This window comes from Triticum urartu, chromosome 6A (genome assembly GCF_056163025.1).
Source record: "Triticum urartu cultivar PI428250 chromosome 6A, HENAU_Tu73, whole genome shotgun sequence".
Taxonomy (NCBI): Eukaryota; Viridiplantae; Streptophyta; class Magnoliopsida; order Poales; family Poaceae; genus Triticum; species Triticum urartu.
The window spans coordinates 159,098,849-159,112,843 of NC_141878.1; the positions used below are offsets into that span (position 1 = coordinate 159,098,849).

Here is a 13,995-nt window from a genome sequence, read left to right on the forward strand (position 1 = left end):
GTAATAGTAGTAGATGCAGAATCATTTCGATCTACTTGTCACGGACGTGATGCCTATATACATGATCATGCCTAGATATTCTCATAATTATGCTCAATTCTATCAATTGCTCAACAGTAATTTGTTCACCCACCGTAGAATACTTATGCTCTTGAGAGAAGCCACTAGTGAAACCTATGGCCCCCGGGTCTATTCTCATCATATCAATCTCCATCACTTTTATATTGTTTTGCTATTTACTTTTCCTTTACTTTTTGCTTTGCATCTTTATATCAAAAATACCAAAAATATTCTATCTATCATATCTCTCTCTCGTAAGTGATCGTGAAGGGCTTGACAACCCCTAATCGCGTTGGTTGCGAGTAGCTATCGCTTTGTGCAGGTACGAGGGACTTGAGCGTGGGCTCCTACTGGATTGATACCTTGGTTCTCATAAACTGAGGGAAATACTTACGCTACTCTGCTGCATCATCCCTTCCTCTTCGGGGAAAACCAACGCAAGCTCAAGACGTAGCAAATCCAAGCAACGATATCCACATTGGCAGAAGCTCGTATATGGGGTGTTCATGGCAAGCCGGAAGCTTAAGCATTATTTTCAGGGACATCCAATCACCGTGGTTAGCTCTGCTCCTTTGGGAGACATCATTCAAAATAGAGAAGCCACTGGGCGAGTCGCCAAGTGGGCGATTGAGCTTGGGTCTCATGGGTTGAAGTATGTGCCACGTACCGCGATTAAATCTCAAGCACTGGTTGACTTCATTAATGACTAGACAGAGATGCATATGCCAGAAGAGAAACCAAACAACACGTATTGGACTATTCATTTTGATGGGTCCAGACAGTTGGAAGGCTCGGGGGCTGGAGTTGTGTTAACCTCTCCGCGAGGTGACAAATTTTGTTATGTGTTACGGTTGATGTTTCCTTGCACTAACAACGCAGCAGAGTACGAAGCCTTGCTCCATGGTCTTCGAGTGGCAAAAGAGATGAGTTTGAGCCGGGTTAGATGTCTTGGCGACTGAGATCTAGTGGCTCAACAGGTATCAGGCAAGTGGGATTCTAAGGATCCTCTCATGGCGGCTTATCACCGGGAGGTTGATGTCGTTGCAGGGAATTTTAAAGGTTATCAGGTGGAGCACATTGACCGGCGAAAGAACGAAGCGGCTGATGCTTTAAGCTGGTTGGGGTCTTAGCATAAGCCGGTACCACCTAACACCTTTTTGGATGTTTTGCATAACCCGTCTGTCAAGTTGCCCACAGAAGAAGATTTAGTTGTTCCTGACCCGGAGGCGCAGTTGGTGGCGGCTCTTCATGTCATCCCAGATTGGACAGTACCGTTCTTGGCTTACATGACTCGGGGAGAGTTGCCAGTGGATGAGACCCTGGCTCGACAGATAACACGGCGGTGTAAGTCAATGACGATTTTGGATGGAGAACTATACCATCACAACGTCTCCGGAGCGTTTCAGCGGTGTGTTTCCCCCTAAGAAGGTCAAGAAATACTTCGTGAGATCCATGAAGGCGATTGTGGTCATCACGCCGGGTCAAAATCTCTGGTGGCCAAGGCTTTTCGTCACGGTTTTTACTGGTTGACGCCTCACGCTGATGTAGAGGATCTGGTCAGCAGATGTGATGGATGTCAAAAGTTCGCACGACGAGCGCATGTGCCGGCTCAAGAGCTCCGGATGATTCCAATCACTTGGTCGTTTGCGGTCTGGGGGCTTGACATGGTGGGACCTTTCAAAAGGTCTAAGGATAAAAATACACATCTTTTAGTGGCAGTTGATAAATTCACTAAGTGGGTTGAAGCGGAGCTAGTGAGTAAGTGTGATGCGGCCATGGTGGTTCAGTTCATGAAAAAGGTGATCTTCCGTTTTGGTTTTCCACACAGCATTATCACTGACAATGGCACTAATCTGTCCCAAGGGGCTATGGAGGAGTTTTGTCAACGTGAGCATATCCGGCTTGATGTTTCTTCTGTAGCTCATCCTCAATCCAATGGTCAAGCTGAGAGAGCCAATTAGGAAATTTTGAAAGGTCTCAAACCCCAGCTTATGGTTCCCTTATAGCGAACGCCGGGTTGTTGGGTAGAGGAATTACCCTCGGTGTTGTGGAGTATCAACACCATGCCTAACAGGTCTACATGTTACACACCTTTCTTTATGGTTTATGGAGCAGAAGCAGTGTTGCCTAGTGACATCCGTCATGACTCGCCCCGTGTGGCGGCTTATGCTGAAGCTAATAATGAACAAGCCAGACAGGATGCACTTGACTTGTTGGATGAAGAAAGAGACTTAGCAGCGGCTCGATCAGCAATTTATCAACAGGACCTGCGCCGTTATCACAGCCGTCGGGTCAAGTCCAGGACTTTTCAGGAAGGCGACCTAGTGCTCCGGCTCATCCAGGATCTGTCAGATGCGCACAAGTTAACCCCACCTTGGGAAGGACCCTTTGTGGTCAGCAAGAATTTAAACAACGGGTCGTATTACCTCATCGACGTTTGAGAGCACAAAGATTCACGTAATCAGAGGAGGAGACCCGCCGGCTGTGGAACATCGCTCAACTTCGACCATACTACACCTGAGCCACCGGCTCTCATCATGTACATACTTTAACATTGTATATACCATGATAAAGCAATAAAGTAAGACCATCGGTCTCTTTTCTTTTCAAAGATTATGCATCTTTGTTATTTCTTATTTTCAAATGACTATTAAGGAGCTGATCATATTTGAATCAAGTCTAACCTTTTTTGGTCCGGCTTATGATTGTATTCGAATCTAGCTGCAATTATCATGGTCACTTGGGGGCTTCCTGTTCAAACATAGGTCGTATTCGAACCAAAGAGAACATAGCTGTCGTAACCCTCTTGATCGGCTCAAGGCCAAACTCACTAGGGGGCTTCTTGATCGTATCCGAATCATAGCTTAACCCCTTTTGGGTCCGACTTGGATCGTATTCGAATCAGGGTCGTTAAAAACCTCTCAAGGTCATTTGGGGGCTTCCTATTCAAACATAGGTCATATTCAAACCAAAGAGAACATAGCTGTTGGTACCCTCTTGATCGGCACAACGCCACAGCCACTGGGGGCTATATGGTCGTATTCGAACCCTAGCTTAACCCCTTTGGTCCGGTTTACTGATCGTATTCGAATCAGAAGCCACCAACCTTTAAATATAAGGTTAAATCATACTTGTTAACTGTTATTTGCCTTGGAGTTTCTTGTTACAAATAATTAGCATGATCTTCTTCGCCGACTTGGCTATTTGACAACAAAGCTACCAAGGTATGATGATCATTAAAGTATTCAAAGGCATTGATTTCTCAGAAAGATTGAGTTATCAACTTCATTACCCGGGTTACTCAAGCCGATGGTCTAAGGATCAAAGGTACAAGTATGGCTATTATTTATATGTAATTACCTGTTGCATTAACTAAAGAGTTAGTTTCAGCCCTTGTCCTTTATTTATATTTGTTTTCTGTTTTCTATTGTGACAAACATATTGGATATAAGCCGGGTGTTTTAACCCGTTCGGTTCTAAGCCGCCAAGCCAGTCTTTTCTCTTGTATCTACAGGGAACAGAGTTAAAGTGTTGCAGAAACAATCATCAAATATAATGCATATATTGCCATCAGGAAACACAGAGTCACACACAGTGTTTTCTGCATGATGGCATAAGCAAGGCATTCAGTGTTTTCACAGCTAAACTATTACACGGCTACTTATAAAGCCAATGAAGATGGTTGTTACTCCTCCCTCGCCGGTTCACCACCCTCTGTTGGCTAGAAGTTGGGTTTTGACCAGTCAAAACCATTCACGGTGACAAATTCGGCTTCATCGTCGATCAGGCCTGCCGGGTCAACTTCCAGGGCAAATGTATTTTCTCTTACAGGCGGGATCAAATCTGTCACCTTGTACGAGGGAGTCGCCATCTTCCTATTTTCAGCATCAAAACCCAGCTGATATTTGTCAATGTTGGTATCATCTCCAAGGGTAGTTGCCTGAGGCTAGACTCCGCGCATGCAAGCCATGAAGTCATCCTGTTCAAAGGGAGATCCATCTTCCTTCACGGTAGGATAGCCTCTGGCCACGCCCGCCAGGTCTAGGTCTGGCACCCAAGCCTTGGAGCGGCTCAGGGCAGTCAAAGCCCCGGCTCGCGCATAGGAGCGCTTCACTTCATGAAATCTGGCAGGCAGGATTGATAGTTTCTTCAGAATGTCGCTAAGCCGGTTGGGTCCTTGATTGGCAGGAGAGATGGCGGCAAGTGCCCGTTGTGCACCAATATACAATTGTTCTACTAAAGTGTACACTGCCTTCAGTTTAATCAAAGGATCTTGGCTCAGGTTCTTGCTTCGTGGGCCTGCGCATGTTTTAAAAAACAAAGTCAGCTGGCGTCTTACAATCCGGATCAGCAAAAAGTACATAAGATTAAAAACGGACGGCTTACCAAAGATGGCGGCCACCATTTGAGACACCCGGCCCTTTAAGCCGTTTAGCTCTGTTGACACCTCTTCAAGGGCTGCTTCGGCTCTCTCAGCGCGTTGTGTCAGAAGTATTTTTTCCTCTGCCCAGGTCTTCTTCTTGGCAGCCAAACTGGTTTTTAAGTTTTCCGTCACAGAGAGACTTATTTGCAATTTGGAGTTAGCAAACTTGATTTCTGCTTCCTGACCTGCTAGCCAGGTCTTCGCATCAGTCAATTGCGAGTTTAGTTCAGATAAGGCATTATGCAAGAATACATATTCAGATAAGTCCAAATTTTGCTCAAAGGCTCAAATATCAAGTTTCAAGTCTCAAGTACTTTACAAAAAACCACTTGACACTTGGGGGCTAATGTATGCCAAAACAATTTCTTATGACTCTACAGACATACTTTAAGTCCCAAATACTTTACAAAGTAACAACACTTGGCACTTGGGGGCTAATGTATGCAGTTCAACAAGTTTCTCAAGGTTAAGCCGGAATATTAAGTTCTTTGAATACGGTACAAAACAATTTAAGGTACCGGCTCATTTATGACCAAAAAGAACCAGCCCTTGGGGACTACAAGTGAAGTTTTGTTCTGTTTTATTGAATTCAAGAAAATCAAAGGTAAAGGTCTTGGCCTATATGCTAAAGTCTACAGATCATTCCGGTTGTCTCATAATCTGAAGACTTGGGGGCTGAAGGAATATAGATAAGCCGGAAGAACATACCTCATATTTCAGCTGCAACTGTTTGATCATTTCGATCTCAGGGTCGCGACTGGAGTGCACGTGGCTGAGATAGCCGGATAAAATATTGTTGGCATTTAGATGGTCGTAATTGGCAATGTCAAAGCGCACTTTCTGCCTCTCCAATGCCTCTTGTTTCGTAGTACACTGAGCCAGCACAGTTGGATTCCCTGGTTTAATAAAGCGACTCCCGGTGATCTGAACGTCTTGTGCAGACGGTGATGGCGGGTTGGCTGAGCTTGATGGTCCAGTAGCAGAAGGGTTCACAGTGGTCTCATCAAATGACGGCTCAGGAGGATTTGCTTCTACATCAACAGGCGGGTTTTCTGGAGCGTCGGTTAATGGAGAAGATGGCCTGGCCGGGTCAGATGCAAGCACCTGCGGGTCTTCCGCCGGTTTAGCTACCTTTGCCTTCTTGGATTTAGCTTGGCCACTAAGAAAAATGTTGCAGGATTGTCAGTATAAAGATACAATTTGAACAACCCAGAAAACATGAGGATTTTTCATTACCCAGGGGCAGTCTTAAAGGCCGGAAATTGCGTCTGCAATGAGTCGCCAGAAGAGCGAGACACCTCCTGAAAAGATAAAATAGAGTTAAAGTAATACAAGGGGAAGCATCCATTAAACAGAGTTAAAGACAGAAAGAAGTAAACCTCATTTGGGCGTTTCTGAGGAGTTTGTTGAAGAACGACAGCCGGCTCATCTTCAGTCCGAGCTTGACGGCGGCTTTCATGTTGCTGCTTTTTCAAACGAAAGTTGGGATCCAAGTGAGCTAAAGGGTTAGAAAACCTTACTTTACTGATCACTCGTCGGACTTTTTGTCTTGGCAAGGGCTCTGAGTCGGAGGAAATGATAGTTACCTCTGCTTCCACAGCCTGACTGGCCCCAGTGTCATCCTGGTAAGGATCAATGTCAATAAGATTGTTAAAAAATTGGCCAAGGGAATCAAGGGCTACCTCCGAATCAGATGTGTCATCAAGCTTCATCCAATCTTCAGCAGTGTTCTTTTTCTTCTTTTTCGACCTCCGGGTCGTTTTCTTGGCGTTTATGGCGGCGGCTTTCGCTTTCTTGGCAGCCTTGTTGTCATACTTAACTTTCCAAAAGTCAGAGTTGGCCTGCAGATAGGTAAAAACAAGATAAAGAGTCAGGCAAGTATTAAAACAATACGGCTGGGAAAATACAAAGGAGAGAAATAACAATATCCTTACTTTTGGCACCGGGTTAAGCTGGCAGAAGGGGTTTAACCCGACGACACTGCAATCTTCGTATTTCCCGTTCACCAGAAGAGTTGACACTGAAACAATATCTTCTTCTATTAATTGAACGGGGCTGTGACGAAGAGAGTCATCCGGGCCTCCACCATACTCATACATCAGCTTTGATCAACGGCTTAAAGGGATGACCCGCCATGAGATCTAGCAGCGGGTCAGATCAACTCCAGTTAACCCGTTCCCTAACAAAGCATTAATCCTTTTGATGGAGGGTATCAGCCTCTGGCGTTCAGCGGCAGTAAGCTTGTCGGGAAGTGCGGACTTGGAGTCAAGACGATCAGGGCGATAACCCGGCAGTGGCTTCTCGTTCGCCGGCAAAATGTCTTGACAGTAGAACCAAGTCTGGTTCCAGTCCTTTGGGTGACTTGGTAAGACTATGAGAGGGAAGATAGCACCCTGCCGGCGCTGAATTGAGATGCCTCCGAGTTCTAAGCTGAGGCCGTTGGTGCACTCGTTCTGCCGATTCAGATAAAAGTATTCTCTAAACAACTCCACGGTCGGCTCTTGTTGAAGATATACCTCACAGAGCACTTGGAAGTTACAGATGTTAGATACGGAATTGGCCCGATATCTTGAGGGTGGAGTTTGAAAAAGTGGAGGACCTCTCTGAAGAACTTTGAGCCGGGCGGTGAGAAGCCACGGTTCATGTGGTTAGTAAAAACAATTACTTCACCGTCTCTTGGATTGGGCCGTTCTTCCGAGTCAGGGCACGGTAAGACATGACGGTTTTCGCTGGCAGAAATCCTATGGTGAAGAACTCTTTCAAATGTTCCTCAGTTACGGTTGAGGGAACTCAGTTACAGATGGTTGGTGCTTTGGACGGCATGATGTGCAAAGAAGAACTGAAAAGAAAAGCAACATGCCGGTTCAGTTTAATGGTGAGATTGACAGTTAAGTGATGAAGATGCAAACAAGTAATGGCGGCTTAGTTAAGGGCTAATGACATATAAGGAAAATTAAGCTGACATGATAAGCCGCCATGACTACAGATATTTGAAGAAGGCAATTTCAGCTAAGTGTTGAGACAAACAAGTTTCCTAAATTGTTTGGTATTATTCTAGACCAAATGGCTATTCAAAATGGAAAAAATTCTAGACCTAAAAAAGTTCAGCGCAGAAGAGTATGTAAGTTCTAAATGCAGCCTTCGAAACAGAGAAAGGGATCTATGGATCAAGAAAAGGCACAAGAACACTACCGAACGAGCATATATATATATATATATATATATATATATATATATATATATATATATATATATATGGATCAAGAAGAGGCCTACAGTGAAAAAACTACAAGGGACTGCGATGAACTCGGAAGAACACGAAAGAATCTTGAAACCCTAAGTGCGGATCTGAGAAGTGAAAAGAAGAGAACTTACAGTCACAGGTCTTCTGCGGAGGTCGCCGCTGTTCTCTGGATCGGTTCAGGTTGATGCAGCGGCCAACGTCGACGGAGATGGAGGTGAAGCGCGGCGGTGGCGAAGCTCGAGCAGCAGGGGGTGCGCGAGAGAAAGAAGACGAAGCGAGAGAGGAGAATGAGAAGGCCGAGGCGTGCCTATTTATAAGGAAGATGTGAACAGACGGACGCGAAAATCGAGGAAAGTCGAATAATGGTTATCTAGCTACACAAACCCCTCGATTCTCGGGAAGCATTAAAGATAAAAGATCCGTTGGGAGATGACGTCATGAAAGTTATTTGCATTTTCAAGAGATGACATCACGGCGGGTTACGAAAACTTCAACGAAGATAAGAAGGTGGATTTTTGTCTAAGTATTGAAGATTGACAAAGAATGAAATTCAAAGTCAACCTGGGGCCTAATGTTGGGGATATTATTATCAGACATGACCCGCCCAGGAGGGGCCGGGTCAGCCCTAATGGCGGGTTATGCTAGAAGCCCAGTAAACATTCAAGACGATAGTTTATTAAACCTTATAGAAGGCCCAAAGGCATGGAGGCGGCTTAAGGCCCGATATTGTAAACCACCGTATGTAAGGAAAGACTTGTAAAGAAAGGCATGTAAAGGAAGTCACCGAGCCGGACACGATTATGAGTCGGCTGGGACTCTGTAGGCCACCAGGCGTCAACCCATGTATATAAGGGGACGACCCGGTGGCGGCTTAGGGCAAGAAACAACAAATCGATAACCAAGCCGGCGAGTTGAGCCTCTTGGTGATCGAAACTCGAGCAATACCAATCCCAACTAGACGTAGGCTTTTACCTTCATCGTAAGGGGCCGAACTAGTATAAAACCCTCTCGTGTCCTTTGTCCCGATTAACCCCTTTAAGCTTCCTAGTGCGATGGCCCTACGACTAAGTCCTTGCTCTAGGACATCTGCCGTGACAATTCCACGACACTACTCATGATGTGGGGTCTGGTAACCAGTCCCATGTGGTCACATAGAAGAGGACTTTTTATTGGGGACAATTACATTCTAGCCTAGGGCACACCCGTTTATTTTGTCTCTAATTTCAAAAAACCCTTGATCCCACCCAAGATCGTTAGCTCGTCTTATGTTTTTTCCCTTTCGGTATGATTTCATCCCACCAAAGGGCTACGAGCATTATAGTGACACATTTTTTGGACCACTTTGCCCCTCCTTGTAAAATCCAAAACAAACCGATGGAATTGCCATTTACCCAACCAATAAAGAAAGGAAAAAAAGAAAAACATGTCACCTATGTGGGACCCTTCAAGAAAAAAAGTCTCTCTCTCCAAAAACGTCAGAGCCAGTAGTGACACACACCACCAGCAGCGAGTGCGGCCAACTCTAGCACGCTGTATGCAGCAGCAGCAACACGCCACCTCCATCGTTGCATCCTCCTCCTCCAGAGAGCTAGGAGTTTGTTCCACCGAAATGCGGGGCATGCGCCGTGGCTCCCAATTGTGCACTTCTGCCGCTATTTCGTGGTAACGCAAGGCTCTTCCATCACCCACAGGTGGAGCTTGGATGTGCATCGCCGTGAGCATAGGGTGTGACGAAGCACAACCATGCTCCCTTTGGTGGAGCATATCAACACCGAAAATAGAAAAAGGGGAAAAAGATGAAAAATAAGGGCGACCCCTTCTCCTTCCGCCACATGTCGAACACAAAGCCGAAGCACACCAGAGATCGACCTCCGCGCGAAGTCGATCACTTGTCGCGTGCAAAAAGGGACGTTGAATCACCCCACAAGGGTTATTCTTTAACTAATGATTTTGCCTCTTTCATTGGTTGAATTTTATTTGCATTTATTGTACATATTCTCCAAGAGCTTGTAATAATCTAGCCCACACTCTAACAACGTCTGGCTCGTGTCGGTGACCTTCGAAATGATGTGATGGTCCGACGGTCATCGTGTCGATTGCGCCAATGTGATATTGGAATCGGGTGTTCCATTTCATAAAAGAAGGGGTGTCTCCTAAATAGTGATTACCATTTTTCTGACCTTTTCCTTTTTATGATAAAATGATTTTTTTACCAGTTCAGTTTATTTCTCCATCTTATAATAGTAGGCCCAAAATCACATTCCAAGCCCACACTCGACAGCCCAACAAGCGCAACACACACACCACCGCCCGGATCTTCTCCCCTCTCGCTCCCCGTTTCGGCCGAGCTCAGCGAGCGCCAGGACCAGCCGCCAGAGACCCTTTCTCCTCTTCGTTTCCGCGGCGCGCCAGATCTCGCACCCCTTCTCCGGCGGCCGGCGCGGTGAGCCCTTTCTCCCCTTCCTCCGTTGCCGCCCTCCGCGTGTCACCCTTCGCCGCGCGGAAGGCCAGCTCCCGCCGGAGATCCGCCGCCAACATCCTCGTGGTGGGGCATCAATCTTGCGGGTTTGTTTGCTGCGCGGCGGAGTAGCATATATTACCAAAAGCAGTTTATTTTCCGGAAATTTCGTTAGGTCCGCCCCTGGGTTAACTAGTGAAGATTTGGGAGTGTGAGATCGATGCGCTGATTGACACCTGATGCAGTTTTAGTTGAGGTGGTCTAGGAGGGCTTCATGTCCCTTGCCATGGGTGAGGGTTTTAGGTTTTAGGGTGGGCATCTGCTGCTCACACCCCGCTGTCATTTCAAAGCATTTGATTTAGCAGATAAATTGCCCTGTAGGTCTGGTTCATAATCTTGGCCCGTGAGATTCATTACGGCCATTCACTGGGTGAGCTGTAATGTTCCGGCTCGTTGGGTGACTCCCTAGCCAGAGATTGAATCCCCCAGTTCATGTACTTTTCCTATCAGTCATGGCGAAGGGCCGAGCTCTCTTCTCATGGAATAGAGGAACTTATGTTGCTCGCTCTTGTCTATTGCTGTATGGAATTTCAGAACTGGGGGACGCTAAAGTATGTATTTCTCTAGGTAATGTGAGAAAGGGTTTGGTGGAAAATAGTCTTCTTTTCTGGCAGCTGAGTTATGCTGCGCATTTAGTTCCAAGTGTGATATTCCATTTCTCTAAATCGTCAGTTACCATTACTTGTCCACTTCTGTTTAGCTGCTCTTATTTAGAAAACGACACATATGCTTCTTCTTGCGCGTTAGAGGTTATTTATTAATTAAAAATGCATTTAGTTACGCAGTACATTTCCATGGATCATATTTAGTGTTAATTTCGTTTTTGTTCTTCTGCAGGGCAGCCAATCTTTAGTTTCTTCTCCTTCCCTTGCTATATTTTTGTGCCAATACCTAGTTGACAGTAGGATGAGTTTGTCTTCCATAGCAAGACGACTATGTTGTTCAAGACAGTCATCCACAAGTCGACTTTCAGTAGTTTTGGCTCGTCTGCACAGCACCGAGGCCGCAAAAGACACTGGTGCTAAGAGGTACAAGTATCCTGAAGTCTATGACCCATATGGGCCTATGCCACCAGCATCAGAGAAAGTTGTGGGTCTAGCGGACCGCATTGCCGCTCTTCCTCCTGAGGAGATCAAGCAGATAGCTCCAGCTCTCCTTCTCAGGCTGAACCAGCCAGCACCACAGGCAATTTCTGGCCAGGGTTTTAGTATGGGTTCTCAAGGTGGTGCAGGTGCTGGCGCCGCGAAGTCTGAAGAGAAAAAGGCTGAGAAGTTAGTATTCGATGTCAAGTTGGAGAAATTTGACGCTGCTGCAAAGATTAAGATTATCAAGGAGATCAGAACGTTTACTGATTTGGGGCTGAAGGATGCAAAGGAGCTGGTGGAGAAGGCCCCTGTCATTCTAAAGCAGTCACTCACGAAGGAGGAAGCGGAAGCGATCATCGCAAAGATCAAGGCAGCTGGTGGTGTTGCTGTGATGGAGTGAAGAATCAGATTCTGGACATCACAAATCTTTTTTCTCTTTCTGATTTTGTTAGCATGATGGAGCATTCGATGTCAGAGGATCTATATTCTGTGACAGGTAACGGAAGCGAGATGCGAACTAGATATTTAGTTGCTACGTTGGTGTTCTAGAATAAGACTTTCTTTCAGTATCACATATCTCTTTCTTGACGGATCACCTGTTGATACTACAACTGGGCGGAAGAAATGTCTGACACCATTTTTATGAATGTGATGATGATACCTTTTGTTTGTGTCGGTGGTATGTATTGTGAATCATTTTAAATCACGGCCTTTTGGTGTTTGATTTGAAACGCCTTGCGATTTTTATAGCGAACCTGTAGCTACAAGGAAATGTTCCATATATGTCACATCCTGTTCTGCTTTGCCCCAATACTTACCAGGAAAATATTCTTAGCATATCCTCATCCAGCCTACTGATTTGAAGTTCCTTTTGAATAAGCTATCCGTTTTCATATAAACGAATCCGTTTCGGCAGTACATGAAAGTAAAAGACATGGAAGTAAAAGAAGATGATTGTCCCAGCCTCAGTCCGTCTTCCATGCATGAAGAAAGAAGCTGTAATCCGCCGGGTCGCCCGGAATGCCACTCCCGCTCTCCAACCCGGCCTCGTCGCTGTCGACCTCCGGCGGAGCACCCGGCTTGAAGGCGAAGACCGCCTGCGAGCCCGGGCCGGCGAAGATCCAGTCGTGCACATCCCAGAGCACCTGCACCGGCGACTGGTCGACGAGCACCGTCTCGTTGCCCCGGAACTTCCACTGAAGGTTCTTGACCTGCACCAGGGCGCGGCCGTCCACCGTGATCGCCATTTCCGGTTCCCTTGGCCCGGCTAGCGAGACCTCGATGACAATGTCGCGATCTTTCCTGCTGGCGTCGAGCCACGCCCGCGCCACGAAGCTGCGCCTGCCGAAGACGGTCTCCCGGCGGCACAACGGCACGGCGTCCTCCAGCGACGGCCGGCACTTGCTCCGCTTGTAGGCGTCCTTCTTGAGGTCGCCGAGCGTGAGCACGACCTGCTCCTGGCTCACCAACGCGACGAAGTACCCGCTGGCCGGCTCCGGGCTGCTCGCCGGGAACTTGGCCGACCGGAGGTCCCAGAAGACGTCCAAGCGGTGGCCGTCGAGGAAGAAGCTCTTGAGGCCCTTCTTGCTCCAGAACGGCCACGGCTTCAGCTCCACCTTGAGGCTGAGCGTCCCGTCGTCGCCGCTGCCGCTGCCGGTGCCGTCGCCGTGGCGATCGATGGTGATGGTGAAGGACTGGTTGATGATGTTCTTGTTCCAGACGGCGGTGACGAGGTGCTCGGTGCCGTTGATCCTGACAAGGTACACCGTCATCGTGGAGCACTGCACCGTCGCCGAGGAGGACGACGCCACCTTGCCCGTGATCGAGTCGTCGGAGGCCGTGGGCCCATGGACGCCGCCGCGCTGCTCGTTCCTGGACGGCTCGCAGGATTTGGAACGCTTGTGCATCTCGCCGAAACAGATCAGATCAGATCGGCCCCCTCTCCCTATGCTAGCTAGGACAAGAGGAAACACATCGGCGTGGAACGCGCCGCTTGTCGCGTCAACAGCAACGGCGATCGATCAAGAAGAAGGAGGCTCCGCCATGCTCGATCGTCATGGGCTGCATGTACGTGTGGGATGCCAAATTAAACAAATTAAACAAATATAGAAAATATAACAATCAAGCGGACAACGAAATAGTACCAAAAAAATTCGGCGATTGATTTTTACGGGCAGCATGCAAGAGCGACAAGGGCATCGTAAATCGAACAAAACAAAACAAAAATGCACGTACGTGGCTTGGCGTTCGCAGTCGGATGCGGGCGCCTATCTGGTCTCGAGAACACGAAATTGATCAATCGTGGGAGGAAAATGGAGAAACTCCGGCTTGGGCGGAGGCTATGGAGAAAGGGGGTTGACGGGAACGAAGAATAATTGGATGGTTTTGCCAAAAAAGATTTTGACGGCCAACGATCGCGCGTCGTTGTCAGCTGGGCACTATTTATGTGGTGGTGGTGGTATATGCACTGGACGCGCCATGAAAATAGAACAGGGAGAGAACACGAGCTAAGAAATGGTCGGTGCCCATGTAGCCATGCAGAGGGAGTGAGAGCCCCTTCTTCTGTGAGTGTCATTTGGGAAGTGGTATGGAGTTGAACAATCTTCTTCTTTTTTCGAAACGGGGACAATCTTTTTCTGCACCATGATGCCAACAAAACATAGTG

General features: G+C 47.2%; 2 protein-coding genes across 3 annotated transcripts; one reads left to right on the forward strand and one right to left on the reverse strand.

Moving 5' to 3' along the window:
• The first annotated feature begins 10,008 nt into the window (after window positions 1-10,008).
• On the forward strand, window positions 10,009-12,001 carry LOC125517408 (Ribosomal protein L12/ ATP-dependent Clp protease adaptor protein ClpS family protein). 2 transcript variants are annotated; one of them, XM_048682602.1, is made up of 2 exons: window positions 10,009-10,170; window positions 11,083-12,001. In XM_048682602.1, the coding sequence occupies exon 2, from the start codon at window positions 11,152-11,154 to the stop codon at window positions 11,728-11,730; it is 579 nt and encodes a 192-aa protein (XP_048538559.1). In that variant the 5' UTR covers window positions 10,009-10,170; window positions 11,083-11,151; the 3' UTR covers window positions 11,731-12,001. The 2 variants fall into 2 exon arrangements, with proteins under 2 accessions (XP_048538559.1, XP_048538560.1); XM_048682603.2 differs by having other exon boundaries at window positions 10,043-10,170; window positions 11,088-12,001.
• Window positions 12,002-12,185: 184 nt separating this feature from the next.
• Window positions 12,186-13,752, reverse strand: LOC125517407 (uncharacterized). Its single transcript, XM_048682601.2, has 2 exons — window positions 13,566-13,752; window positions 12,186-13,391 (listed from the first exon to the last, which is right to left on the reverse strand). Exon 2 carries the CDS (start codon window positions 13,235-13,237, stop codon window positions 12,296-12,298), a length of 942 nt encoding a protein of 313 aa, XP_048538558.1. The 5' UTR covers window positions 13,238-13,391; window positions 13,566-13,752; the 3' UTR covers window positions 12,186-12,295.
• Window positions 13,753-13,995: the final 243 nt, after the last annotated feature.